At 45.2% G+C, this 27,407-nt stretch overlaps 2 protein-coding genes across 18 annotated transcripts in view; one reads left to right on the top strand and one right to left on the bottom strand.

The window, feature by feature from the left end:
* Positions 1 to 26,951, top strand: SLC7A1 (solute carrier family 7 member 1). Of its 2 annotated transcripts, none has more exons than XM_038152265.1 (11): positions 1 to 388; positions 5,134 to 5,292; positions 7,521 to 7,695; positions 9,568 to 9,692; positions 11,267 to 11,489; positions 12,279 to 12,418; positions 14,100 to 14,202; positions 15,925 to 16,136; positions 16,473 to 16,621; positions 18,771 to 18,879; positions 19,475 to 26,951. In XM_038152265.1, the coding sequence occupies exons 1-11, from the start codon at positions 19 to 21 to the stop codon at positions 19,582 to 19,584; spliced, it is 1,875 nt and encodes a 624-aa protein (XP_038008193.1). In that variant the 5' UTR covers positions 1 to 18; the 3' UTR covers positions 19,585 to 26,951. The 2 variants fall into 2 exon arrangements, with proteins under 2 accessions (XP_038008193.1, XP_038008203.1); XM_038152275.1 differs by having other exon boundaries at positions 253 to 388; positions 1,532 to 5,292.
* MTUS2 (microtubule associated scaffold protein 2) overlaps positions 20,856 to 27,407 on the bottom strand; it is a 271,533-nt gene continuing 264,981 nt past the window's right edge. For 15 of the 16 annotated variants that reach the window (XM_038152134.1, XM_038152123.1, XM_038152163.1 and 12 more), the window contains one exon: positions 27,191 to 27,407. In XM_038152134.1, coding sequence (XP_038008062.1) covers positions 27,191 to 27,407 — 217 coding nt within the window. The other variant, XM_038152183.1, reaches the window with a different exon arrangement.

Raw genomic sequence — 27,407 nt, 5'->3', positions numbered from 1 at the left:
GCAGGCCCAAACAGGAAGATGGAGTGTCAAAAAATTACAAATTTTGGAAACCAGCTTCTTCGTCGGAAAAATGTGGACTGCTCTCGAGAAGACGGTCGCCTCTCACGATGCCTTAACACGTTTGACTTGGTGGCTCTGGGTGTAGGCAGCACTTTGGGTGCAGGTGTCTATGTACTGGCTGGAGCTGTGGCACGGGAAAACGCAGGACCTGCCATCGTTATCTCCTTCTTGATTGCCGCCTTGGCTTCGGTGCTGGCCGGACTCTGCTACGGAGAATTCGGTGCTCGAGTTCCTAAGACGGGATCGGCTTATCTCTACAGCTACGTGACTGTGGGTGAGCTGTGGGCCTTCATCACAGGCTGGAATCTAATCCTCTCCTATGTTATTGGTAAGTGTGGTGGGTGTGCTTCGAGAGCCTGGCTTTAGTTCAAGGTGGCAGCCTGGTCTGTAGGGTCACCCTTGTTTCTGGTCACGCCTGTGTTACCGTTACGAAATAAATGCTTCACTCTTGCACTCATCCAGGATTTCAGGACTCATCAGTGGGATGCATTTTTGATGGCTCCTGTGCTGCTGGCTGAGGGCTTATTGCTGCTGGGAATTCCTCTGAATCTCCACCTCATCCGTCTGGCATCCCCTGGCTTCTGCATACTTGCTAGGGTGCTAAAGATTGTCCTCTCTGCTGAGAAAGGAGCTGCTTACGGAAAGATGCTTTTATACAGAGTGTCTGTACTCACAGTTGATGAAGGATTAATTCTGGTCCCTTTGGGATCTATTTAAAGTATCTGGAGATAAGAGATTTGCTTGTGAATTGTGGAATTAATCTTGAGATGATCTGCAGGTTCAGAGTCTCTGGAAAATACAAACCAAATCCCTCCTAAGCCCCTGACTCCCAGTAGGAGAGGCCCTGGCTCAAGCTCAGAGCATGCGCTGTGCAAATCAGCTGATGCATTAAAACTAAGCCACACTTTGCTAATTAAGGATTCGTGTCTTATCAAGCACATTCTGGGCAGGCTGCTTGTTATTACGCCTCTAAGGCTGCAACAGACTCACCAGTTGAGACCGAAAGCTTGCTAGTTAAACTGAAAACCAACTGTTTGCTAAAATACTGAAGGGAGTTGTTTTTTTTTTAAATTCATTTTATGGGATTTGTAAGCATTACCTCGGAATTTAGTTTCCATGGTGCTTGGAGGGTAAGATCATATCAAGAACAATATAGTGGCATAGCAGCTGCCTGTCTGAGATCATGCTGGCTTTCCTCTGTGTGTTAACTGAAATACTTTTCTCCTCTTCTCCTCCTTCTTTAAAAAAAAAAAAAAGAGAGAAGATGAAAAGCCAGAGTCAATTAAACTCCTCTCCTTAAGAAATCTGAGTCCTGTAGCTATTTTGTGAATTACATTCACTGCAAGGAGTAGATAAAAATAATTTTTCAAAAAATAAGTGTGTAATTTCTTCCACACTTCTACGATGGACTCTGCTTAGGTACACGTAGAGAAATTGAACAGACTTCTTGGTAATTTTTCTTCTGTTCCAGAAAGGTAATGATAAATCGTCTCCTTCATGCCCTTCATCTAGTTGGTTTTGGGGCCATTCCTACCATGATACTGGACGACCAAAATGAGTGACATAGCCGTGGTTGCTGTCCCAAAACCTGATTCTGCAAATGCACAATGAAAAGTTTTGCCTACTGAATGTTCTACTCCGAGGATCTGGGCTCAGAGTGGTATTTCCGAGATTTTTTTTCCCCTCTAATAATGGATTTTGAACAGCTGTCTCAGTTCTTATTTCAGAGTTGACTGCTCATTGTATTGTCAAAAGGCAGAAAATTCAGTTAAAAATAAGTAGATACTATGCGTGAATGTGTTCAAATACAACTTCCTTACTTTTATTTCAGTCCTGTGTCAAGAATGTGTATTTGCAAACTATCTTTCTCATAATTAGTGAGAAAGGGTGGCTAAGGTGGAAAAACACTGGGGGAGGATATGAGGTGTAGGAGGTCTCTTTATCTTATCCAGCTTTTCTCTCAGAGCTAATTGCCCCTCTTGAGAGCAAGGACAACTCCCAGCAGCTTCTGGGGCGTGGAGGAGAAAGATATGTTGGCTGCCACTCTAAGGCCCCAATCAGCTTGCTCAGTGAGACTTTTGAAAGTGTTTGTAATGGTTCCTGTACTCTGAGTTTGACACTCGGGAGAAATACTGACCAGATAGTCTCAAGAGGTCAAAACAACACAAAAGTTTACTGGCAAACTTTGAAAAATTAGGAGAGTTTGGCTAAAGACTTACTACTACATCTGATCAACGTAAAACACTTCTCACAGCATTAATTTAACCCATCCAACTTGACAAACTTTACACCTGTTAGTTACTCAAAATCTTCCAAGAAGAGGGAATTAGAAGAAGGAGCGAAAGACAGAGAAGATATAGAAAAACACACATAGCTACCAATGCCTGGGTTCCAGCAGTGTTCAGATACAAACTCCCAAGAGGAAGGTAGGGTCAAGATGTGCTGCACTCAGGCTCAGCCATAAAAACCCCATTGCCTTTGTGGGCCCTCCCTCCTGGTGGGACTTCTAGTCATTTGGCCACTCAGGAGCTGGGTTAGGCGGAGTGGAGCCCTGCCCCTGGTGTGCCAGTGCAGTGCTGAAATAGAGGCTGGGGGGTGTGGGGGCAGGGCGCTGCCTCACCAGGGCAAAGCTTGACCTGCTCACTCGCAAACATGCAGACACCCTCAAATGTCTCAGTACATCAGTCCTTCCAGTCTCTGACAGGCACATGCTGCACTTCAGAGCCATGGCTTGAAAGGGGCAGAAAGCTGTTTTTTTCTTAATCTTACTGAGAATATGCCAAGCAGTGCATTGAAAATGTGCATCTCTAAAGGGCTCGGCCAGCTTGGTGTTTTCATGCTGAGGTTCTTAGACATCAGCTCAGGTGGTATTGTGGTGGTGGAAAAAGAAATCCCGGAGTCCCAAGGATGGGTGGCCAGTAACTTTTAATGAATTGAAGTTGGGGGAAGGCTCATGTGGAGTCTTGGAGGTGGGTGATGAGAAATAAATGGGCATGCAGCTTATCAGTTATGGTCTAGAGAGAAGGAGAAAGGTGTCCAGGACCAGGATCTGATGTGACCTTTCTTCTGGGATGATGTGGATTTGGGGAACTGTGCCAGATTGTGGGATGCGTTTCAGGAACTAGAAACCGGTGGGAGCTGGTAGTATGATGAGTAACAGCATCTCTGTTCAGTAGGTGCTGCTGGGGTTTCCTGGCACTTGGTGACCTCCTTGCCTGTGCTTGTTCCTGCAGCAAGCCCAGCACCTGAGCTCTGCAGTTCTCCTGGGAGCTGTGTGCTGTAGGCAGAAGCCAAATCTGCTCTGGTGAGGCTAAGCTGACCCAGAACTGGTAAATCCTCCTGGGTACAAGCTGAATGTCTTTGCACTGTGCTCCCTAATAACAGCAAGATATTATCCAGGTGTCTGTGTTGTTGAAAGAATGTCAGATTCCCCCTGCTCCCTCAAGCCTGTTGGTTACAGAGAGTTCCGGATAAATGGCTGATAGTTATGTGGAACTGGCATCGAAGCCGCTGGCATCTAATACAACACATGCAGGAGCTGGGTGTTCCCGTCCTAGAACATAAAATATTAGAGCTAGGACAAACAATAGCACTAAAATAGACTTTTTCCTCAAATCGTGCCAAAGCTAACCTGAAAAATGGTAATGTGGTGTACAATTACTTTTGCAATTTCTCAAGAATAAATTGATGGCAGTGATGTCCAAACTCTTTAAAGGTGTTCACGCTGTGCACTTTTCTGTCTTGATGAACAGAAGAGTCTCCCAACAGGTCTGTTCTGCAGCTTAATTTTTATGCTGTTGCAAAGCTGGATTGGGCAGGTGAGTGTTCCCAGCTGTGCTGCAGGTGCTGCCCACCGCTGCTGCAGAGGATTTGGCTGTAGGTGAGCACAGACATTGTTTGACAGGATTGCAGGTGTCGGAGTTGGGACCTGAACACCCACTCACAGGTGAGTGTGGCAGGACAGTCTGTTCTGGGTGGAAAGGGGCCCCTGATGGCATCCTCTGAGGAGCTGCTCTGCAAGCCAAACTCAAGCCAAGCTCTTTTTTTAACTAGGTAATTATGTACAGTAATAATTATGATATGCAATTAAGTGCTGTTATGTACAGTGTATGTACTGTATGAGACATTGGGAGTGTAACAGTAGCCACATTAACGCAGGAGAGGGAGAAGTTGGCTTTTACCCAAGCCAACTTATTTCACAAAATGCTGTCACTGTCTGGTGGTAGCTCTTCGTTGTTACTATTTCAGTTCTCTAAAGTTACTTTTATGGCCCAGACACTGTCTCCAGCTTGCTTGTCCTGAGACCCCAGGTTCATCCCAACCTCAGCAAGCTGCACCTAGTTGGATGCACTCAAACAGAAACAAAAAGCGTCCCTAGATGGCAAAGCCTGAGCACTTGCTGCAGGCAGGAGCTGTTCCACTTGCTGTGGTCATCCCCAGCATTCTGCAATAGGCTGACTTATGCTCAGATAACATGTAAATAGTATCTGAGTCTTTTTCTATCTTGGATGCTCTAGCACTGGAGGTCAGAGCAGACCTGAGTGTTGCCAGAGTGCAGAGCTGGCTACTGGTGTGGTCCAGGCTCTGGTGCTCCAGCATTGCACTGCTGGAGGGGCAGCTGGATTCTGTAAGGGCCCTCTCCCTGGGCTGCAGCCACCTAACTGGGGCTGCCAGGGACTTCTGCCAGCATTACCTTTGGACCTCTCTGGTAACAGAAATTACCAAGATGGGGGAAGAGCAGGCCCTTGGGGGTGTAAGGAAATGGTCAGTCAGGGCAGCATCTAAGGCAAAGTTGAGGTTTGCAAAGAAGCCAGACCAAAAGATTTTTCTCATCTTGTCAGCTCAGCATGAATCTGAGGCCCACCACTTGTCTGTGTTACTATCAGAGCAGATGCCAAGCATGAACACAGGCTGTGGGCTGGATATGGATATGAAAGCCTGCTCCCAGCACCTGGGAGCACATGCAAGGTTGCTTTGAGGCCCTCCGTATTGAAAAACTTTACAAGGCTCCCCCTGGTTTGGAACATGTGCCAGCCACAAAGGGTGATCTTTGTCCTTTCTATCATCTGGCAGGAACCTCGAGTGTGGCCAGAGCCTGGAGCGCGACGTTTGATGAAATCATAGGGCAGCACATTGAAAAATTTTGTAAAAAATACATGACGATGGATGCTCCTGGAGTGCTAGCAAAATACCCAGACATCTTTGCTGTGGTGATAATCATCATCCTAACAGGTGAGGCACTGGAGGGGTTTGTGGGTCTTGCACCTCCTTCTTCTGTAATCTCATTGTTTGCTTTTGGAATGAGCATGAAGTCCTGATTTATTTTGAACAACATATTAAAGACTTTCTTTGCTACAAGTGTTGGATTGACCTATATAGCTGCTGAGCAGTTAGCACAGGGCATAGCCTGCTTAGCCTCTTTGAATTAGAGGAGAGCATTCTTGATATTTTTTGAGCCACTTTTAAAGCCTTCAATCAAATTTTTTATAAGGAGGAAAAGAAAAGATGACTTGTTATCCTCAATCAGGTATAGGAGTTTAATCCTTCCCTCCACAAATCTTATTACACAAGAATTTCATGCAGTTAGTCTATCAGCCTTATTCCCCCTTTGATAATCTGCCAGTTTTTGATGCCTGAGCCAGGAAAGTGAGGGGAAAAAAGAAACAGGACATGGTTAGAGTTTCATGTACTACTGTTTTAGTTTTGGGTTTTTTTTAATATATATAGGCTTCAGTTTGCAGAAGTGAATGCAAGACTCCAGAGAAATAAATGTGTCACACACAGTTCGCACCTCTTTTTTTTCCCCTGAAAATGTGCCAAGCCTTTGTTCATAAGTTGGAAAAGTTTTGACAGCTTGCAAGATCAAAATTCTTCTGAATGCTTACCTCTTCTCCAACTGGGTCTTGCAAAGCATTACCAAGTTTAGGCAAATATAAAAAATTATGCTTCTGTACTCCTCTGTGGTTTCCAGCAGGCAGAAGCTGCAGTGTCACACTAGCAGAGTTATCCTGACATTTCCCACTCTGATCGGAATGGCCTGCTCAGTGTGAGCTGTGCTCATGGGGACAGGCCTCATAAGCAAGGGATGCTTTGGCGTCTGGGTTTGCATTCGGATCCAGGACTGCATCGAGGGCTGCTGAAGCCAATAGCAGCCCTCTGTTTTCAGGATTACATCTGAATGGGAGAGATCTTCCTCTTTGTTCATTTGTATGTAATATGAATTGCTCTCATTTCATATGAGAAATCAGAATCTGATCTTTCACTTCAGATACAATTTACAAAATTTAGAACTCCTTACTTTAGCACTGCTGAGTTGTAAAATTACGAAGGTTACTTTATAATAAGGTGGCTTTATGCTCCTGCATGAAACAAATTCCATGGATTTTTATAAAAAAGGCAAATCATTCTTTTCTAAAAAAAAGCTACTGAAAAAGCAGCTTTAGTCTCAAATACCATTGCCACAAGTTTATTTCTGCTTGCACTGTCTTGAGCTTCAGATTTCTAAAAAGTGCCTTAACTTATACTTAAAAGTATTTTGTGGGCTGGTATGCAGTCCTATCAAATACTCTTCTGATATGGCTGTCTCAGCTTATTTCTTACTTTAAAAGAAGGAAAGGTGAGAAAACAGGATGGTCCTGTCTCCTTGAAGTTCCTTGGAGTAGCAGTAAAAGAACACTGCGTTGTGCTTCTCTTCTCCCTCAGGCCCGCGTGAAGTTTTTTTACTTCTCCTTCAGCCTTAGATTTAAGTTAAAAGTTTCAGTTCTTAAAAATCAGATGCGTGTAGAGGAAGTTAAGAGAGCTTGTTGACTTGAGAAGCCAAGCTATACCTCAGTGAGATTTTGTTTGCCAAGGCCTGTAGCCATGCTCTTCTTCAGATAGATGATCTTAAGACCCGGCTGAAATCCTTCACTCACTGAACTCACTGGCAAAGCTCTTGCTGATTTAAGTGAGAGCAGGATTCCCAAGGTGCCACCTTCTTCTTCATCTTCAGTTTTAGAAGTAGCTATTAGAAGTAGAATCCTCCTGGATTTGGTCCCTGCTCATATTTCCCCATTTCTAAGGAAAGCTGAGTGTTGCTCATAACTTCTGCATTTGGCCAAGACCTCTAAGACAATGTTCCTTCATTGAAAACCACCTGTTGTGCTTTCTCTGGGTCTCCGTGTGGAGTTTGAGGCTGTAGGAGTAGTTTAAGTGTATTAGCAAAGCTCTTTACCAGAGAAACATGGGTGCACATGGGTATGCTGAGTGGGAAGGTGTGTCACATTCTGCAGAAATAATGTCTGAGCTAATGTCCCCATCCTACTTCTGGGTGAGTGAATCCTGAGCTACTTGGCTTTGTGAAGAAACAAGGTGTGATAATTTGGGCAGAGCACAGCATGAACACCGTTGACCTATGTCTGCGAGTCCCCAGCACCTGCTGCTGGTGGTGAAATACCTGACCTATGCCATTTTTTCCCCAGGGCTTTTAGCTTTTGGTGTGAAAGAATCTGCCCTGGTGAACAAAGTGTTCACCTGCATCAACGTCCTTGTCCTTGGATTTGTCGTGATCTCCGGCTTTGTGAAAGGATCTGTTAAAAACTGGAACCTGACTGAACAGGACATTTACAACACCAGCCATAGCATATTCAAAGACAAGTAGGTTGGATGTTTTCTTCTCATCTCAGAAGCTGGTGCATTTTCAAAAGCAAGTTTAAATGGGGGGTTGTGGACTGAGTTAGAAAACCAGTGAATGGGATGGTTGCCTCCTTTGCCTTGGAGGCAAAGCTGTCTTTGGTGTGTGTTTGCTGAAAGCAAGCTGTGTTGATGGGCTGAAAGTGCTAGGAGTAGGCTGTGTCATCATGGGTCCTGCTGCAGGACTAACCATTTCTAGCTTTATAAACAAGATAACATCCAAAGTTGAGAGAAAAGAGCTCTTGAGACAGCGTTCTAGTCAAGTCTACACCAGGCTGGCTCTGGTGCCTGTATAAAGCCATGTCCAAGTGTAGCTGTGTACTTTCTTTGAATACTTGGGCAATATCCTTGGGGCACTGTTATACTTTACGGAGGCCTTGTCCCAAATGCCTCAATGAAATGAAGGCAAGTTGCAGATTCTTTTAATGCATTGCTACAAACATATCATAAATCTGTTTTTAATGACATTTTGCTGCTTGGCCAAAATTCTGTCATCCTACACAAGATCAAAATTAAGGAGCTTACAAGGCTTATCAGTAAGACAAAGATATTATTTTTTGCTTGAGACTGTACCATGCAGAATAAGGGCCTTTAAATATCTCCACATATATCAGCTCAGTCCTGTCTTGCTACCTAAACCTTTATGATGGCCTGCAAGGAAGCACAGTTGGGCAAAATCTGGTGAGATTTCTAAATGTTGTGTGGGTCAAATTTATCTTGTGTAAAAGCTGCTTCTTGAGCCTCTTTTCAAAATTCAACCTGCTGCAAACAAATTGCTTCTATAGGACCGGTCCCTTCTCCTTCCCTCCTGCTATTCCCGTGCAAGGAGCAATTACTGCAAGAGTTTCAAAGTATGAGTGCAGCTCTTTGACCTGTATGACTTACTATTTTTGTAAAATCTGTCTGGGGTTTATTTTATCATTATTTCCAGAGTGATCCACATTTGGGTTGTGCTATTTCTGTTGGCCAGATTTCATCTGAGTCTCAGCAGAGCTTCTGTGAGAGAGTTCAGATACTTATATGTGAGAAGACTTGCAGATTTGGGATTTAGTTTAGTTTAACTGCCTTAATTCATCTTTACAGAGACTTTTCACTGAAAAAGTGACCTAAGTCTCTTGAACTGAAGGGTGTGCTTGTTATGTCACTCAACACAAGGCACATGGATATGGGATTGCAATCCAGAGTGCACTGGAATGAGCCTGTGTTTGTCTATTGACTTAATGAACTTTAGTTAAGGCTCAGCAAAGCATTTGGTGTGTCAGGGATCCAGGCTCCACTTCTCTCTCACAGTTACAGGCATGGTTTGGGTATGAGCTTGGCACATGGAATTTGAAAGATGAGAATCGAAGATGGGGTGGATTTTAAACAATCATGGCACCCTGCATTCCTTTCCTATGGCTACTCACCTACCCTTTATCTGAGTCCATCTAAAGTAAAAAGTGGATGGTTCACATGTTTCTCAGTCTTCAGCTTTTCCAAAAGCTTCTGTTCAAATGAATATATGTATCTGCACACATGCAGTAATGTTAGGAGATTATTTTTAATATTCATGCTATTTTCTCCTTGTCTTAGCCAAGACATTTTTATCCACCCCACAGAACAGGTGGTGGGAACAAATCATGAACCATTTTTATTCCATGCCTTCCCCAGGCTGTTGCAGGCCAGTCCAAAGCTCAGCAGTGGGTAGGGCTTAGCATTTTGCCTGGTATGCTAGCATATGAAAGGGAGAGCCTGCTTATTCAAACTTTGGCTTTGGATTTTGTTATGAGCTGTGTGAATAGCTTTGTGACTCGCAGCTGGGCAGGATCAGTTCTAACCCAGTGCCATGCCTTTCAGTCAAACACAGGAAGAAAAGCTCTACGGTGTTGGAGGGTTTATGCCATATGGATGGAAAGGAGTCCTCTCAGGGGCAGCCACGTGTTTTTATGCTTTTGTGGGATTTGACTGTATTGCTACTACAGGTAAGAGGGAAGATGTCTTCATTCTGGTTATGAACCTGGCTGCCGGTAGATTGACTTTCAATAACATTGTAGAGTACAGATAATAGGGAATTCAGGACACCACTTTTGTCATCCCTCTGAACCTCAGCTCAAAATAGGCTTTTGGTTCAGCTGCTCCTAATAGCGAAAGTGCTGAATTTGTTCAAGTCCCTGAGTGCCTTAGTGCTGACTTCTAGCTGCTGTGGCACACAGATAAACTGTATAACCACAAGCTTCCTCCCTTCTTTGCCTGCAGGGCCCAAGCTTTTGGATGGTCAGTGATGACACAACCAGTTCAGACTCCACAGAAAACATGTCCAGGTTTACCAGCTAGGCAAACAGGGAAGGCCCAGGTTCACATGTCTGGTATGAGTTTGAGCCTCTAACTCTAGATGATACTTTAATCAACAGGTTATTTTGGAACAAAGTTCTTCAGTGCCTTCAGCTGAAGAAGCTCTGATGGCTTGGAGTATTTTAAATATCCAGAGAAAGAGGAAGCCTCTGGGGAGTAAAGTGCGCCCTAGAGTTGTGCTTCAGAATCAGGAGATTTTACCTGTAAAGGTTAAGAGGTCTCATTTTGAGAGAGAAACCATCAGCGTAGTCATATTTCTTGTTGTTAAGATGAATCTTAATTCCCTGAAGAAAGGATTATCCTCAATTTCACATTTGACAAGAACAGCTGGAGCAGAGGGAGAAGGGAATCATCACAGACAGATAAAGCATTACTGTGTCTTCTTCCAAGCAAGGAGTTGGAGAAGTGTTGACTCCATTCCTCCAGCCAGCCCTGAAACCTCTCCTTGTGGGAGAAACATTGATCTGCTTTTGACTTGTATTTGTATGCATCTGTGTTTATCAGTTCATCCTGCTGAAATGCTGTACCTCAGGAGCTCTTGCTTTCAGAGCAGTTTTGTAGAACTAGGAAAGCGCAAATCTGTTTTGGAATTGATCAGAATTGTGATTGCCTGAAGTTTGAGGAATTATGGTTTTTTACACACATTTTTTCCTACTTGGTTGTTGAAAATTTTCCATAAAAACTAGAGGAGGTCCTTTTGTTATTTTGTTAGGCATTTTCAAAGATCCATATGACTTTCAGGCACTCTGCCCTTCTCCACAAATGGACACCTATGGTGCCATGATCCTGGTGTATTGGATCTGGTGGAGATGTTACTAAAATGGACATCCACAGATTTTCCCTACAACTGCATGATAATTTCTTGTTCCATCATCTGTGATCATTGAACTCTTCTTGGGTCTGCACCATCAGTAGGATAGAAGGATGATCTGTTTTGGGGAAAGGACAATTTCTAATCCAGATTGTTTCTGTGCCCAAGTTTATAAGGCTTCCACGAATGTGTGTCAGAAGAGGTGACAGGAGCAGCAGAAATGGGAGCAAACAGGCTGTGATGTCCCAAGTGAATGGAGCAGGCCATCAACAGCATTATGGTCAAAGAGCACCTCTGTACCCATGAAACCTTTGAAAGCCCCAGCCAGCATGCCTGCCCTGGGATAAAGGTCTTGCTTGTCATTTAGCTGATATTTAAATTTCTTTATTCTAGGTGAGGAGGTAAAAAACCCTCAGAAGGCCATTCCTATTGGCATTGTGGCATCTCTTCTCATCTGCTTTGTGGCATATTTTGGTGTGTCGGCTGCCCTAACGCTCATGATGCCTTACTACCAGCTGGATACCAATAGCCCTTTACCCAATGCCTTTAAATACGTGGGTTGGGATGGAGCCAATTATGCAGTGGCTGTCGGCTCCTTGTGTGCACTTTCTACAAGGTAAGACACTGCTCTTCATTTTTGCATCTCTCAAGGTACATCTCTCGTGTACCTCCATCTCCTTTAAGAAATGGAGCGGAGACCAGGGATGAAATTCAGAGCTACTGACTTCAAAAGGACCAGGATTTCACCCTGTGGTAGGTACCAGAGAAGCAGGTGACCAGTATCTCTTCAGAAACTCCCATCTTAGCAGAAGACCCAGCAGGTGCATCTCAGGAATATAAATCTGGATTGAGTGACTAAGTCATGGAGGCAACTGTGCAATGCAAGCACGGTTTGGGTGCAAGACATCCTGGCCTGCTGGGTGGAGAGCAGACTTGTGTCAGGTGGTGCAGGGTGCATCTTCAGGAGCACATGGGGCTTACCATATCCCGGGCCATCTGTCTGCAGGTTACCTGCAGGACAGCCATCTGGATGGGAGGCAGGGCAGGCTGGAGGCAGGACTTGTCACCTCTTGAACTTGGAAGGCCTGTTTCAGATCAACTTAGACATACTCAATTAGCTGAGCAACTCCCAGAGGCTCATAGAAGTTACAGCTCTTTTACTGCCTGAAAGTCAGGCTGGTTTTATGCCCCACGGCTAAGTTTAGCTATCCAAAAATCATAGAGCTGCACCTCAGTTATCAGTAATCAGTAACATGGGTATTCAGAGGGAGCCCTTGAAGGAGAAGCTGAAGTGAACAAAAGCCACCTGTTCTATAGTTACACTGCCATAAACTTGCTTTCACTGTGTGCCTGTGCTCAGCAGGAGATGATATAAGTAGATTATTTCTCCTTCCTGTGTCTGTAGTCTCCTTGGCTCCATGTTTCCGATGCCTCGAATAATTTATGCTATGGCAGAAGATGGACTTCTCTTTAAATTTTTGGCTAAAGTCAACGAGAAGAGAAAAACTCCCTTAATTGCAACAGTGACCTCAGGAGCTACTGCAGGTAGGATCCAAAGACTTGCGCAGATGAGTGTAAAGGAGACATAAAGCTCATCTTCAGGGTAGATAAATCCGCCTGACTCTAGCCCACTTACTAATTGGATAAATTGCAGAATACAGCATCCCAGAGGGTGTCCTGGGTTTCCAGGGCATGCCCTGGAGAGTCTGGGTGAGCATGAGTAGCTCGCTGTGTGCTTGCCCCTCTTTCTCAGAGCTCATTGCTTGCAATCCTGTCTCATGCCAGGAGCTACCTTTATCTGCTCAGCCAGCCTTGAAAGTAATTACCGCCCTGCAAGGTAGCAGCCAGTGGTGCCCCAGCATCCTTGTGGCTGTTGGCCTGGCTTGGCTGAAGACACTGCACTGCCTGTGGGTAGCAGTTCTGCAGAAGATGCCAGAGCAGCCGGAGACAAGCAGATGGCCCCTGTGGCACTGGCATTTGTTAATCAGTTAGTCACAGCTGGCAGCCATCCTGTTCTCCCCTTCCTTGTCCTGGTCTGCCAGAAATACAGGAATTAAACCTCCCGGACAGCAAGGATGAGCAGCTTACTCTGTTCTTGCAGCCACCTCTTTCCTCACGATGCCTGGCAAAGAGGAGAGCAGCCTTGCTGCTTCCTCTTTACCTTCTGCTGCAAATGTAGGATGAGCTGTGGGTACAAGAATGTGCCACCTTTGGTGGGGAGTTGTGCTGGATTTCTGCCCTGGGCTCTGAGGTCCTGTGGAAGGGCTCAGCTCCTGCTGCTGGGACTCACAGAGCCTCCTTCTCCCACACCTTCCTCTTCAGGTATTCTTGGGTCCAGACCATGGTGGGGTCGGAAAAAGAGCAATATAAGTAAAAAAAAAAACAGACAACAACTTTGTGGTCTCATCCAAGTGGTCCATAGTGCCTATGGCCATAGTGCCTATGGCCAAAGCTGCAGGAACAGCATTTGCCAGCTGAGTTTGAAGGTTGGGCTGGTTATTGGGCTCCAGGTTGCACATAAAGGCTGAGCAGGGCCAGGCTTGGCTCTGAGGTCCCTACACTCTCATATGGCTGTTGGTGCCACCTGATGTCTGACTGTATGTCTTTTTATCCACTTAGTTGCCTTCTGAAAGCCCTATACAAATTCCTGTACAACCAGGGTTACCTGGTCAGGGTGTGTAAGCAGGGTAATCCCTAAGGAATGGCAGCCTTTTTCTGGAAATCCCCATGATGACACCGGCTACTTCAAGATGCCCTCTTTGATGCTTGGTCCCACTGCATGCACAAGCCTGATTGCGACCCAGCTGAGCTGAGACACCAGGGCAAGGTGCTGCCCATCCTCTGTTCCTTCTAGCTACTTCCAGGAGATAATTGTGACTTTAGGAGTGCTGCTGCTGCACTGGGGGACTGACAATGAGGTTGTGGCTTAAACCCGTGCTTTTTGTTGGTAGTTGGGTGGACATAGCTGTGTGAGACAAATAGGCTGGAATTTACTGTAGTAAGCATTTCCAATTGTTTCAGCTACTGAGGCTGGGACAGCCTGTGGAGTCTTAGGGTATTCCTGCACCAAGGCCTGCCTTTCCTTCTCTTGGGACATCTTAAGCTCCCCTACCAAGTCCTGAGCAGGAGTCACATGTGTGCTGCATCGTTATTAACGCTGCTGAGATGTGCATGTTCTGCCATGTTGCTGATTTTTCTTCTCTCTTACCTTCCTCTCCTCCTACAGCTGTTATGGCCTTTCTCTTTGACTTGAAAGATCTTGTGGACCTCATGTCCATCGGGACCCTCCTGGCTTACTCTTTGGTAGCAGCCTGTGTGTTGGTACTGAGGTAAGAATGTAGAAGCTTTGTCTCTTCTGGCACACAGAGAGAATTCCACACAGCAGTCAGATGTGCTCATAGTTTCTATGGGCACATCTCCAGCTACAGGCATGTGAAGAGCTTGTTTCTTTAATTTCATGGGGGATTGTGTTAGTTGGATCTACAGGGAGGTCTTCTGAACTTGGTTAACCCTTGTTCTGTGCCAGCCCTGCTGTGGTCAACTCTAAATGCTCCAGGAGATCCGCCAAGGGGTAGGGAGGAAAGATGTGTGATCCTGGATGTCTGTCTTGTCCCCACTCTTGTCCCCAGTGGGGATACCATTTCAGGTTGTCAGGTTGTCCTCCTTTTGAAAGGGGATTTGAGATGAAATCTAGTAGCGGGCAAAGAACTGAGCACGTGTTTGCAGGATCAGTGTGTCTTTTAGAAGTGCTGAGCTCCCACAGCTTCCCAAACCTAAGCTAAAAATCTTCAGTGCTTGGCACCTTGCAGACAACAGCACTCAATTAATGAAAAAAATATCTGAAGATCATGTTACTGAAAAGTACCTTTGTCTGTTAAATGACTTATTCAGAATCAGATGAAGGCTTTTGCAGCAATTGCACTGAACTGAGAACATCTTGCAGCAGGTGAAGGGCCAGTGCTGTTCTGTTGTACCATTGCGTTGTGTTTGCGCTCTGCTCCCTGCCCCTTGAAAGTTCTTGCCGATTTACCTTATCTGTCTTAAGTTTCTTGATTTCTCAGCCTACTCTTTTTGTCAGAGCTAGAAATGGCTTTTTAATTTGTTTTTGCAAGCTGCTGTACCTATTGCATGACATTTCCCCCATAGTGGGTTGGCAGGGGCGACAGCCTGTTTTGTAGTGACCTTGGCAGCAGTTTTGTCTGCCTCTTGACTGCCTAATGATGTGGCAGCTGAATTGTTTCCAAAGCTGTAAGATCCTGCCACTAGTTGCTTGCTGTGGCTGGACCTAAGGATTTCACTGCATTTCACAATTCTCAGTGTTTAACAAATGCCTCATTGTGAACACAGGAACAGTTTTAAGGTGACTTTCAAAGTGGCCCAGTCCTTTAGTCAGACTTGTGGCTGAGTAACTTGACAAAACCTTCTGTAACAGAGAGCTGAGGCTGGAAGAGTGTTTTTTATTTATGGTTCCACATGGTTGCGTGTCACAGCCCTGTTGAATGTGCTGTCCACAGTAACAACCATTCTTGCTTCAGCTCTTCCTTCCTTATGTGGCAGCAGACAAGCTGGCAGGAAAGCCTGGGGTGGAGGGGTATGGGGCACCAGGAATGCTGCTGCAGGGTGTGATAGCTGCAGAGGTGTTAGCTCAGTCACCTCTGTGGCAAAATGCAAGAGCTGAACTGCCACAGATGATACAATGGCCCTGGTTATGACCCTCAGTCTGTCCCTCTGCTGTTTCCTTCTGCTGTCACCCAGACATGTCTTGGTGACATGGATGACAGGGCTCATGAAAGGGAGCATTGTCCGCTTTAGAACACTTACGTTACAACCATGCTGTAGGTGATTAAGAGGTGGCCATACTTGCTTACATCATGATGGCATCATTCCTCAAATTTCCCCTTGAAGCAGAAGGGTATAGACGTGACGTGGGCCTATTCTGGTGCTGTAAAGGTCTGGCATGTAGCCGTGACTATCTGTGTGGCTTTTAAATGAGTTGTACCCTCATTTAAAAGCCAAACTAACAGGCTCTTTGTGTCATTTCCTTTTCCTAGGTACCAGCCAGAGCAGCCTAATTTGGCATACCAGATGGCAAGGTCGACGGAGGAGACAGATAACAACGAGTCTGTGAGCACCAGTGAGTCACAGGCTGGGTTTCTGCCAGAGGAAGAGGAGAAGTTTTCCCTCAAAGCCGTACTGTGTTCCACAGACTCAGATCCTTCCAAATTCTCAGGTTTGGTGGTGAACGTCTCAACCTTCATCTTAGGTAAGTGCTGGGCAGTGTGTCTCTGGGGCATTGAGTCAGCTGGTAGCGATTTGTACTCACCATGGTGGGGAAACTCATCTCCTTGATGTGATTTTGATGAGCTCTTGTAATGGCCAGAATTAACTGAAGATTAAATTTCTGACTTAAAAAGAAATCCACATATGGAGTGTGTGGGGGTGTATAGTGGGAAAGGCATATCTATTATGGTTAGGGTTTTTGTGAGTCACTGTTTTGTTTGTGAGCTTTCAGATTCTGCTTTGCCTGCTTATGATTTGTTCTTGGGTTTTCCCTGTACCTAAAAAAAAACAATCAGTAACCTTTGGTGTCTGTTCACAGGTTTCCTTATTGTGGGTATCTGTATCCTGACTTCCCTTGAGCCAAACATTCTGATAAACACTGTACAGATTATTGCCGCCATCCTTGTTGTCACTATCATCTTCATTATACGGAAACAGCCTGAAAGCAAAACCAAACTCTCCTTTAAGGTGAATGTCCTGGGACATGTAGCTAGAGAAGAGGTGTCTGGGAGGTGGTTGGAGCAGAAAGTGCATGTGTTGTATCAGAAGGGGGACACTGGCCAAATGGATGTGCACAGAATATAGGCATGATGTCAGCTCTGCTATCCAGGAGAAGCTGGAAAGGCAGAAGCTGCTGCAGAAGTGTGGCTGGAAGGGAAGGGCAGGACCCTGCTTTTGAAAGCAGATGGTTATAGGATAGGGAACAGACAGACACTGGAGGAAAGGGGATGGTTGTGAAGGGCTACCTCAGATAATGGATACAAAAGGAGAAAGAACAGAAGAAGTAAACTTGTTTGCAAAGCTCTAAGGCTCTAAGTGCACTTTCATGTCCTCCTTAGTCCCCATGGAGGCTAAGGAATGACCATTCTCTCTTAAACAGCCTTAAGTATGAGGAACTCTGTTTTCCTGCCCTCTCCAAGCACACCATCTTTTCTATATTAAACAAACACTGGGATGGGTTTTTTCTCCCAGTGTAATCCTGCAAGTCATACTTTATCATATTGATTTCAGGTAGCTCTGCAATTTATTAAATTAATTTTGGGTTATAATTCCATCCTCTAAACTGCTTTCATTTTGATTGCTCTTCAATTAATTTTTTTCAGTAAATACACAGATTTTAGTAATACAGCCAGAGTTTTCAAGGTTGTGTTTGCAGCTCATTTTGGGGTGATGGTCCCAAAGGTGAAAACAGAAATGTCCAGGAGAAAAAAGTTCTCTCACTAGATCGTATTTTAGGACATGCTTCTGAGGAGGTCTGTTCACCTTTCACTCAGGATATTTCACCTCCTTTTTTTCCCTCAGCCACTACCCTGTCCAAGAAAAAAGAAAATTATACCTGTCTTAGCTAAATCTGTAATCATAAAATCATAGAATTATTTTGGTTGGAAAAGACCTTTAAGATCATCAAGTCCAACCATTAGCCCAAGACTGCCAAGTCCACCTCTAAACCATGTCCCTCAGTGCCTCATCTACATGTCTTTTAGCACCTCCAGGTATGATGATTGCACCACTTCCCTGGGTAGCCTGTTGCAATGCTTGACAATCTTGTTTCTCATCTCCTTGCTGTTCTTTGGGCATTTACAACCTGATGGTGATTTTTTTCCAAAATCGCTCTGGAAATCCAAGGCTGAGCTGTTTGTTTCCCAGTTGTTTTTCTGTATTTTTAGCAGGTAATTTTTCTCTCTTTTCCAGTCTTCAGAGACTTTACCAGTCTACCAAGAGCTCCGAGTTGCTTATTTAATAGTTCAGAGATCACTTCTGCAGTCTCTGGGTACATAACTCACCCGCCTAGGGAAATTTTATTTGTCTCTACTGATTTGACAAAGCCAGCTTTAGAAAAATATTCTTCTTCCCTTTTCTAATTTGTGTGCCTATCCCCTCTCTCTAATGATGTGAGCAGCTACTTTATGTAAATTTTTTTGGCAAAGCTTAAATTAAAAAAGGCCCACATTTCTGCCTGTTTGTTTTTGTAGATCTCCTTTTTCCCTCTGGAGTGAAGTTCGCTTTGCACTTAATTCCACCATATTAAAAAACTTCTAGTATTACAGTTGCCTTGTTTGATTTTGTATTTGCAATGCTATTTTCGTTATTTTTGCATTTTGGCTTTGCTGTCTCATTCTTCTTTGATTCTCAGACCATTACGGCATTCTTGGTACTGCTGTAGTCATCTCTTGCAGTATTTGATTTTCCTTGCTTTGGGATAATTTTCTCTCTATTGCTTCATTGCCTTGATACCTGATGGATGAAGTTCCTCAGGTCCCTCCTCTGACATTCCCCTTACCTTCATCTCTTGGTCTTCAATAGGTGCTTGTCATGATACAGTCCTTGGTTTTTACTCTTCTCTACTTTGCCCCACAAGTATTTAGTATTACCACCAAAATTTGCCTCTCGCCTCCTTCCAGACCACAAAACAAGCTTTTAAAGCAGGTGAACAGCATCATTCACATCCCCCTCCTTTGTTGGATTGATGTCCTTTAGGGTTTAACCTTGCCTTTTCTCACATCTGGCAGCTAAAGAGTTAGTAACAGCCATCACTTCCCATTTACAAGGGATGTAATGTTCGTTCCTGCTCATTACCCATGCTTGTCGCTGTAACATATCCCTTGTTCTTTCTCAGGTACCTTTTTTGCCCTTTCTTCCTGTTGGGAGTATTTTTGTGAATGTTTACCTCATGATGCAGCTAGACGCAGGCACGTGGATTCGGTTTGCAATCTGGATGCTCCTAGGTGAGTTTAAGTGAAAAATGCTATGTTCAAAGTTACTGGATTTTGTTCACCATAATTTTATTATAGCATTCCAGGGAGGGATTCTGCACTCTGATCACCCTTGGGCAACCTTGGTGACTTGACTGAAGCCCTTTAGTCAGTGTGTTAACAAGCTTTGTTTCAGACTCAAGGGTCTTGAAGCCTTTGTGTGGACAAAACAACAACCCATGAGCCATCTTATGGGTCTTGTTGCCAACAGAAACCATAGAGCATTCCTTGTTGGCTGGCCTTGCACTGCTCTCCAGGTGGTGGAGCTTGTGCTTCTGGAGCTGAACAAGCTGAGCTGCATCCCAAGATGCTCCCAGCAGCCATGTAGATAAGGCTGAATTGTCTGAAATGCTCAAATCAGGATCCCATTTGGGGCTGGGATAGATTGACTTTTAAAGACTGGTGCCTGTGTTAATGGCTTTTTTCCCTAAAGAAGATAGTGGTGTCTGCTAGAAGCTAACCATGAGGATGGCTGGACTTAAACTGGTGTAACTTGTGTCAGTGGCTGTGAGTAGAGGTTTCTGTTTCTTTACAGAGCTAACAGTGCCCTCTCCCTTGGCTTCCACAGGCTTTATCATCTACTTTACCTATGGAATATGGCACAGTGTGGAAGCCAGCTACGCAGCCTCAGCAGAAGCAGAGAGAAACACAGACACTGGCTCAGACAGCTGTAAATGACTGTGTTTGGCTTACGGGCGACTGAAAGAATGGCTGCAGTGAAAGAAACTTTGTGGTGGGGGTCCTGAACCAGACTACACCTGTAATCAGTTATGCAAAAACAAGGAAGCAGAATGCAGGCCTCCCCAGCTTGGTTACTGCAGCTTGCAGTTTGTTTAGTAGCACAGTTAAAAGGGACCACAAGATGAAAAGACACAACTCTGGCATATTCCCAGCAGCACTGGCAGCTCATCTGGGCGCTTCCCTCTCTCCCTCTCCGGTTTTGTTTTTTTTTCCCCAGTGTGTAGAAAGAGAACTGCTTCTGTGTGCAACTGCTGCTATGAAACCAGGCCTCACAAATGTCCTTCTTTCAGTAGCCCCGGGAATTACCTCCCAACAGACATTCTATTCAATTTTACATGGAGCAGGTCAGGAGCTACTGTCAGGCATAGACCAGGATCCATCCTTCACCCTATGTGAGCTGTACCCTCTGGGTATGCATACACAAAAAAAAAAAAAAAAAGGTCCTTACCAATCACTAGATTTCCCCAGGTTAACAAAGCACCTGCAAGATTTGCATTCTTTAAAATATCAGGTCTTGCCCTTTTTGTTTTTATTTAACTGGGTTTTTTAGCTACATACTCACATGCTTTAAAGCATGTGACTGCTGTGAAATGTTGGGAAGGTTTATGGTTGCTGGTTGTCAGGTGAGCAATCACTCACCAGCACACAGGTGTTTCTCCCGACTGTACGCTCCACAGAGGCACTGCCAGCTTTAGTCAGGAAACCATGTGGTGCAAGTACTGCAAAGGCTTGAAAGCAATGGGTGTCTCCAAAGACCAGTCCTGCTTCTTTGCCTCAGAAATCACCAGTGGTGTGGCTGTAGTGGTGGGGGTGGCCAGCAGAACTGAGCTAGCTCTGACAGCAAGTGCAGCCCTATGTTGCTCCCCCCACATCAGTCTTCTGTGCTGGCTGCCTGGCATTAGCAGCTTTGGTTTGGCATTGGTGGGTGGAGCACATTCCTGCCCTGGGAGGGGAAGCACAGGAGAATCCTCAGAGGCATGAAGTTCTGATATGAGCAATGCCTGGAGTCAGCCACCTGCCCAGGGGAGGCTGTGGGGGTGTTCAGGGGCTTCTCAGTCCTGTCAGAGTGTGCAGCCCAGAAAACACCATTAAGCTCTAGGGTCTGACTTGCTGAGGGGAGCTTTCCCTTTGGGGCCGGAGATCATCTTCAGAGCCTGCCTGTAGTGAAAGGTGTGAAATTTGGAGTTGAAACCAGGGTCTGTATTTGATTGGCAATGCCTTGGTTTTGGCTGTAAGATGATTTTTTTTGGTTTTAATTCTTTCTAATAGCTTTCCCTAGCCAAATTAATCCACTACCCTAAAAAGGTAGCTAAGGTAGCTTATTAAAGCACCGTGAAGGTGAGCCATGCCCAAGTAATGCCACTGATCTAAATTAACGCTTCAGCTTGTACTGAAAAACAAATCGTAGAATTGTGGAACAGTTTGGGTTGGAAAGGGACCTTTGAAGATCATCTGGTCCAGCTTACCTGACATCAGCAGGGACATCTTTAACTAGATCAGATTGCTCAAAACCCTGTCCAACCTGCTCTTAAACACTTCTGGGTTGGAGCATCCCAGATAGATACTGCAGAAATCCCCTTTCCTGATGTGAGTGGATGCTTTCCTAGGTGTCCTTCATACTACTGCCTCTGAACACTGGACAATCTTAAATTAGTTTGTCAGCATGGCTCTTGCTGATGAAGCGACAGGCTCTTGCACCTGTCACTGAGTTGGAGAACCGAAGAGACCCCTGCATGACTTGCCCAGGATCTCACCAGGCATCTGATGCAGCAGAAAAGGGAACCAGACCATCTCCTGGATTTCATGGCTGGATTGTGGACCATTTCTCATGTTTCCAAGAGACTTTATATAGCCTTTCTGCCCACTGAAGTGTTTTCATCTTTTGATTCTAGTACACTGGGAGGCTTTTCTTGACAGGATTCCAGTTTGAGAAAGTGAAGGCAATGTGTTCATTGCCTCCTAGGTGCACTTCTGAGTGTGTTAGGAGTGCGGCTTCCCCCACAGAATGAAGTCGGGGGTCTGCTCCAGTCACTGAGTCTTGACTATCTGGGAAGGCTTTGCTCCTTGTACATATGCAAAGTCTTACTCAAGCAGGGAGAGATTAATCTAGAAATTAAAAGCCACTAAGTCAAAGTCTATTTTGTTTAAACACAGGCAAGCTCAACACACTCCACAGCCTCCCAAAAGGCACTGAAAATGTGGTGGGAGGGCAACAAGATGAAAACTCAGACAGGATCAAAGTTTTGTATTGTACTAAAAATATAAGGATGTTTTTCCTACCTGGCTACCAGCTTCTGTTTAGTGAAAACATGAAGTTTGTGTCCTTACCAAAGCTTCATCTGCGCTGAGCAAGCCAAGGGCCTGGTGAAAAATCTTTCAGGAGCATGTTGTCGGGCACATTCCCAAGGTGGCATATGACCTGGTCCCTTTTTAATCCTTGTGGGAAAGCCTGAGCAGCTCTGTGGCTCTCAGCAGGAGGGCAGGGTGAAGGGGGCAGGGGATGGGGTGTTGAAACTGAGTGAACTGGAACATTGGGAAGTTCAGGTGTTTGCTGATGAGCCTGAACCACTGGCAGAAATGTTCCTGTTACCATGTTCTGCAGCATGACACTTTAATGGAAACATTGCAGACCACAATCACTGTTCTGGCAGCCCCAGTCATATTGGAAGCATCCTAGAAAATGAGTCCATGGAAACTCCTAGCATGTGAGGCACTGTCAGGTAAGGCAGCTGACCAGCCCTGCTGCCAGGAAGCTAATGACTAGCTTCTGTCTTTACCTTAATGGGGTAACCCTCTAATGGTTTTTGCTTTGTTTCCCATTCATCCCAGTTTCTGTGTGCACAGAAAACACGGCAGGACATGCTGGTTTGTATCCGTCAGCCCACAGGTGCACTGGCGCACGGATTTATTATCAGGAATATATTACACTTATCTGTACATCATAATTGAAATAATACAAACTCCTCCTGTAATCATTTGCCACATAATAAACGGGACCACAGAACTCCTGCTGCATGGGAAACTGTACAGAGGCTCCTCAGAGTGTCCATGGGACACAACCACCATCAGTGCAGAGACAAAATACCTGATTTTGCACTGGATAGTTTTTCCTTTCTTCCCCCCACCTGCCACCACCACAAGCCTTTGCTGCTGTGCATCAACTGAATCATCCTGTCTGTGCCGGCAGTCACTGGAGGTGCAGTCCCAGTAGGGACAAATGGTACCTTCCCACAATAAAAAGGAGTTTTCCATGCCCGGCTCACTGCTGGCTCTCCTGCCATCCCATGGCTCATACCTGCTCCCAGTGCCCATTTCTGGAACCCCCTGGGAGCAGCTGTGGGCTGGTTTTATTGCTGCTACACCCTTCTGCATTGAGTAAAGATTAATGAAATCTCAAACAGCTTCCTTAAAGACAGAGACGATGAAACTCTGCTTAGTGCTGGCTACATTCCCTATGCTGCCAAAGGCTATCCCATTTCCAAATGGCAAAAACCCCACAATCGCCATGACATTTGGGAAGTTTCCAGCCCTGCAAAAGCAAACACTTCCCCTCCGCAGCTTGGCCCTGCACCTTGGGAATCTTCATTCCCTGGGAATGGCTGCCCCATTCAAGGGCTGCTCCCTTCCTCCCACTGGCCGAGTGACCTGAGCTTTTCTTTTGCACCTACTTCAGCATGCAGAGGCAAAGAAAGACAGGACAGAGGAAAAGTATAAAAAAGGAATAACCTTTTTTGGGCAAAGAAGTGTGTTTCGGGGCTTGCACCAGAAGGAGCCACTCTTCACACCCGCCACAGAGACAGATTGCTGGGTCCCTCTGGTTAGGCAGAACTTCCTGCAGTTTTGCTAGTGACTGGGCAGGCCCCAGAGAGTGTGCCAAGGAAGAATCCAGTGAGAGACAGGATTGGGAGGCAAAAATTAGATGGGAAGAGATTGGCAATGATAACAAATGATGATGGAGCTGGGTTCAGTCCCAGTTTTCCCATCATAAAAGCCCCACTCCCAATTCACTGCTGGAAGCATCTCTTGAATATGATTTTAAACCAACAAAATGATAAGGAAAGCACCAGATATAAAGGGGAAAGATTAATAAATTACAACAGGTTCAGCCAGCCTGTCCTGGGCCAATAATATGCTTTAGTGCATTTAAAGTTTTGAGTAGCATTAAGATAAGAACTCCAGTTGTATCATCTCAACCATTTTTACAAAGCGTAGAAAGAAGAATCCTAGAAACTACCAACAAGCCGCTCTGACTAATCTGATGGCCCTCTGCAATGGTGTGAGTGTGTTGGTGAGTGAGGGATGAGCAACTGATGTCATTCACCTGGACTCTGCAGGGCCTTTGACATAGTCCCACACAGCATCCTAAACTGGGGAGATACAGCTTTGAAGGATGGAAGCTGGATATGGAATTGGCTGCATGGTTACATGTGGAACAGCTCAATGTCCAAATGGGAATCGGAAGTGGAGCACCTCTGGGGTCCATATTGGGGCTGATATTTAAGATATTACTGTGTAATACCTTAAGTGACTCAGACAGTGGGATCAGGTGCATCCACAGCAAGTCTCTGGATCGACACCTAGGTGAATGGTTCAGTTGGAACACTGGAAGGAGAGGATGCCATTCAGGCGGATCTGGACAGGCTTGAGAGGTGGGGCCATGTGAACATCACGAGGTTCAACGAGGCCAAGTGCAAGGTCCTAGTCCGGGGCTACCCTTGGTATGCACCTAGTCCGGGGCAACCCTTGGTATGAACACAGGCTGGGGGATAAAGAGATTGAAAACAGCCCTGCTGAGAAGGACTTGGGAATATAGGTGGATGAGGGGCTGGACATGAACCAGCAGTTGGTGCTCAAAGACCAGAAAGTCACTTGTATCCTGAGCTGCGTCCAAAGCAGTGTGGCCAGCAGGGCAAGGGGGAGGATTCTGCCCTCCTGCTCCACTCTTGTGAGACCCAGCCTGGAGTGCTGCATCCAGTTCTGGGCATAAGAAGGACATGGACATCTTGGAGTGGGTCTAAGAGGAGTGCCACAAAGATCTTAGAGGGCTGGAGCACCTCTTACATGGAGACAGGCTTGGAGTTGTTCAGCCTGGAGAAGACTTAGGGGAGATCTTTTAGCAGCCTTCCAGAACCTCAAGGGGGCCTATAAGAAAAATGGAAAGAGACTTTTTACCAGGGCCTGTAGTCATAGGATAAGGGACAACAGTTTTAAACTGGAAGAGGATAGGTTTAGAGAGGACATAAGGAAAAGAATTTTCCACAATGAGAGTGGTAGGAATAGGTTGCGCAGAGAAGTTGTGGATACCCCATTCCTAGAAGTGTTCTAGGCCAGGCTGGATGAAACTCTGAGCAACCTGGTCTAGCGGGAAGTGTCCCTGCCCATGGCAGTGGGGGCTGGACTAAATAGTCCTAAAGTTCCCTTCTTACCCAAATCACCCTCTGAGTCAGTGATCTCACTGTCTTGGAATTCTGTTGGTGGAATGAAAGATGACAATGCTGTAGGTGTTGCAAATCGCTGTGCAGTTAGCAAGTATCAAAATGATTAAAGTCATACTTGGCAAGAAGGGGCTTTGTGTGCATGTGCGTGCTAGGTATCTATCTTTCACATTGTACTTGCTGGACACACTAAAATCTAGCAATGCATTTCAACAGTAGTAGCTGGTGTGGCATGATCTATTCTAAGAAGATGCTCAATTTACTCAGTATCATAGTACCATGCAAAAGCTGCTGCAAAAATAAATTTCTCTAAAAAGGAGAAAAGAAAAATCATCTTTCTTTTTAACACTGTGGAACAGGCCACAGGTGCTTTAATGGTGGTTGAAGCTGTATCTAAGCTGCAGGCTGTGAATCCTGAGTATTTCCCAGGAACACTGGAGCACAGCTCCCACTCTAGCAGGATGGCAGGGCTGTGCAATGCCACCCCTGTGGGTTCAGGGCCTGCTGGTGCCACCACACACCTGGGTGAGAAAGCCATCCTCCCTGCAGCAGTCCTGCACCTCAGGGATTTCCTCCAGGTACTGTCGCCCTGCTAACTTTGGCCCCAGTGCACAGAGCAGGCCTGCATGCAGGCTCTTTGCCCTAAGCTGGGTAGAAAAGCATCCCACAGATCTCTTTATTTTTTAAATTATGCTCAGGGATATTTATATCTTGTTAGCAATGCCCATGAGGGCCCTGCAGACAGTCTGACCCCAACTACTCCTCAGCCTCACCATCCCCTCAGGTGGGAGGTCAGCCCAAGCCTGGGTGAACATTTTTGCTTCTAGATGGGAAAGTTAAAGGTAGTTTAGCCACTCATTTCCATGAATCTTCAAAGTGCTCTGTAACTCTGGGTAAGCTGCAGCAATGTGAAATAATGCAGATATGTGGAAGGAACGAAATTCTGACTTCATCTGCACCTATGAAGTTGGCTATGCTCTATTTGGCATTTGAGGTGGAAGGAAGCTAGAGCCCTAGCAGATGCCCAGTATCTCATCTTACTATTGGAAACCTTTCATCCAGCAAAGGTCAAGGATAAGCAACTTATATTATCCTTCTTGCTTCTGGGGCTTGAAATAAGACAAAATGGACAGAAACCTACAGCCAGAGATTTTGATTGCATCCTAATCACGACAAGGTAAAACAAGGTAAGATCTGACTAGGATTGAAATAAAGACACTAAAATTGAACCATGCTAACCAGTAACCTCTACCAAATTCGCTAAAACTCTCAGTTTTCTCATCTCTAGCCTATTTCCACTTACAACATCAATGCTAAGAGTTAAAAAGCAGTGGATGGTATGCATATCTTTTCTGGTGTTCAATGCAAAGGTGATGGTTTCGAAGGCAGTACTGTCTTAGAATTTCAAATTCGCTGGTGTTCATGTTACATAGAGTACCACTTGGTGGTCACTTGGAAGGCGCTTCTACTTCTGTGTAACTTTCTTCTAGGTTGGGTATAAATATTCCTGGGAGGCTAAACAGAAATGCATTTTGTTTAGATACAAGTCTTAGGCACGAGTTAGAAAACTGCTGACTGTAATGAAAATATATCAGCACTTAGTAGTATCCAATAATATAAAAAATGTAATTCAGAACATCTGCAACTACATAGATATGTGTGTGCGTCTATATATAGGTATAAAGGTACAATACATACATGTATATAAACACAGACACATATACAGAAATATTCACACAATTTGCAACTAACCTGAAATACTGCAGCAAAAGTTCATTCTGATGAACCATTAATAGAGCATTTCCCAACTTTTGGCTCTAACCATAGTTAAAATGTTCACACATCAAACTAATCCTTTTGCTATCCTAACTTTCTGCTGTTCTAGCTCTTGGCTATCTTTTTTGCTACCCTAATCAACATGTCAGAACCAAGAATTTGTGTATGGGGACTGTAAGAGTACCCTGCCTAGTGTAAAGCTATGCAGCTACTGAACATGCTTGCAGCCATGAACCTGGGCGCCTGTTGATGGTAGTACTTCCTTGGATGGTAGCAATTTGCAGACTGGAAATGCATAAAAGGCAGGGAACCTTCGGCACACAGCTGCCGATTCATCGCCTCGAGGTTCTGACTTTTGCTGGAGAGGAGTTCCCTGATGAGCAGCGATAAAAAGGAGTAGACGGTGCGGGCGGGAGTTTGACGGGGCTCACGGCATCTCCCTCCTGCAGCTTCCAGAGCAACTCCTCGTTAGTCCTGCTGAGCTTCTTCTTCTCCTCCACCTCTTTCTCAACGTATTCTTGAAGATTTGCATTCTCCTCTGACAGTTGC

Source organism: Motacilla alba, chromosome 1 (assembly GCF_015832195.1).
Source record: "Motacilla alba alba isolate MOTALB_02 chromosome 1, Motacilla_alba_V1.0_pri, whole genome shotgun sequence".
Taxonomy (NCBI): domain Eukaryota; kingdom Metazoa; phylum Chordata; class Aves; order Passeriformes; family Motacillidae; genus Motacilla; species Motacilla alba.
This window is presented reverse-complemented; position numbering and strand designations above follow the sequence as displayed.

Coding starts and splice junctions, on each gene's coding strand:
- SLC7A1 (XM_038152265.1), top strand. CDS start 19: ATGGAGTGTCAAAAAATTACAAATTTTGGAAACCAGCTTCTTCGTCGG. Junction 5,293..7,520: donor GATAATCATCATCCTAACAG/GTGAGGCACTGG, acceptor TTTTTTCCCCAG/GGCTTTTAGCTTTTGGTGTG. Junction 14,203..15,924: donor GCCTGTGTGTTGGTACTGAG/GTAAGAATGTAG, acceptor TCCTTTTCCTAG/GTACCAGCCAGAGCAGCCTA.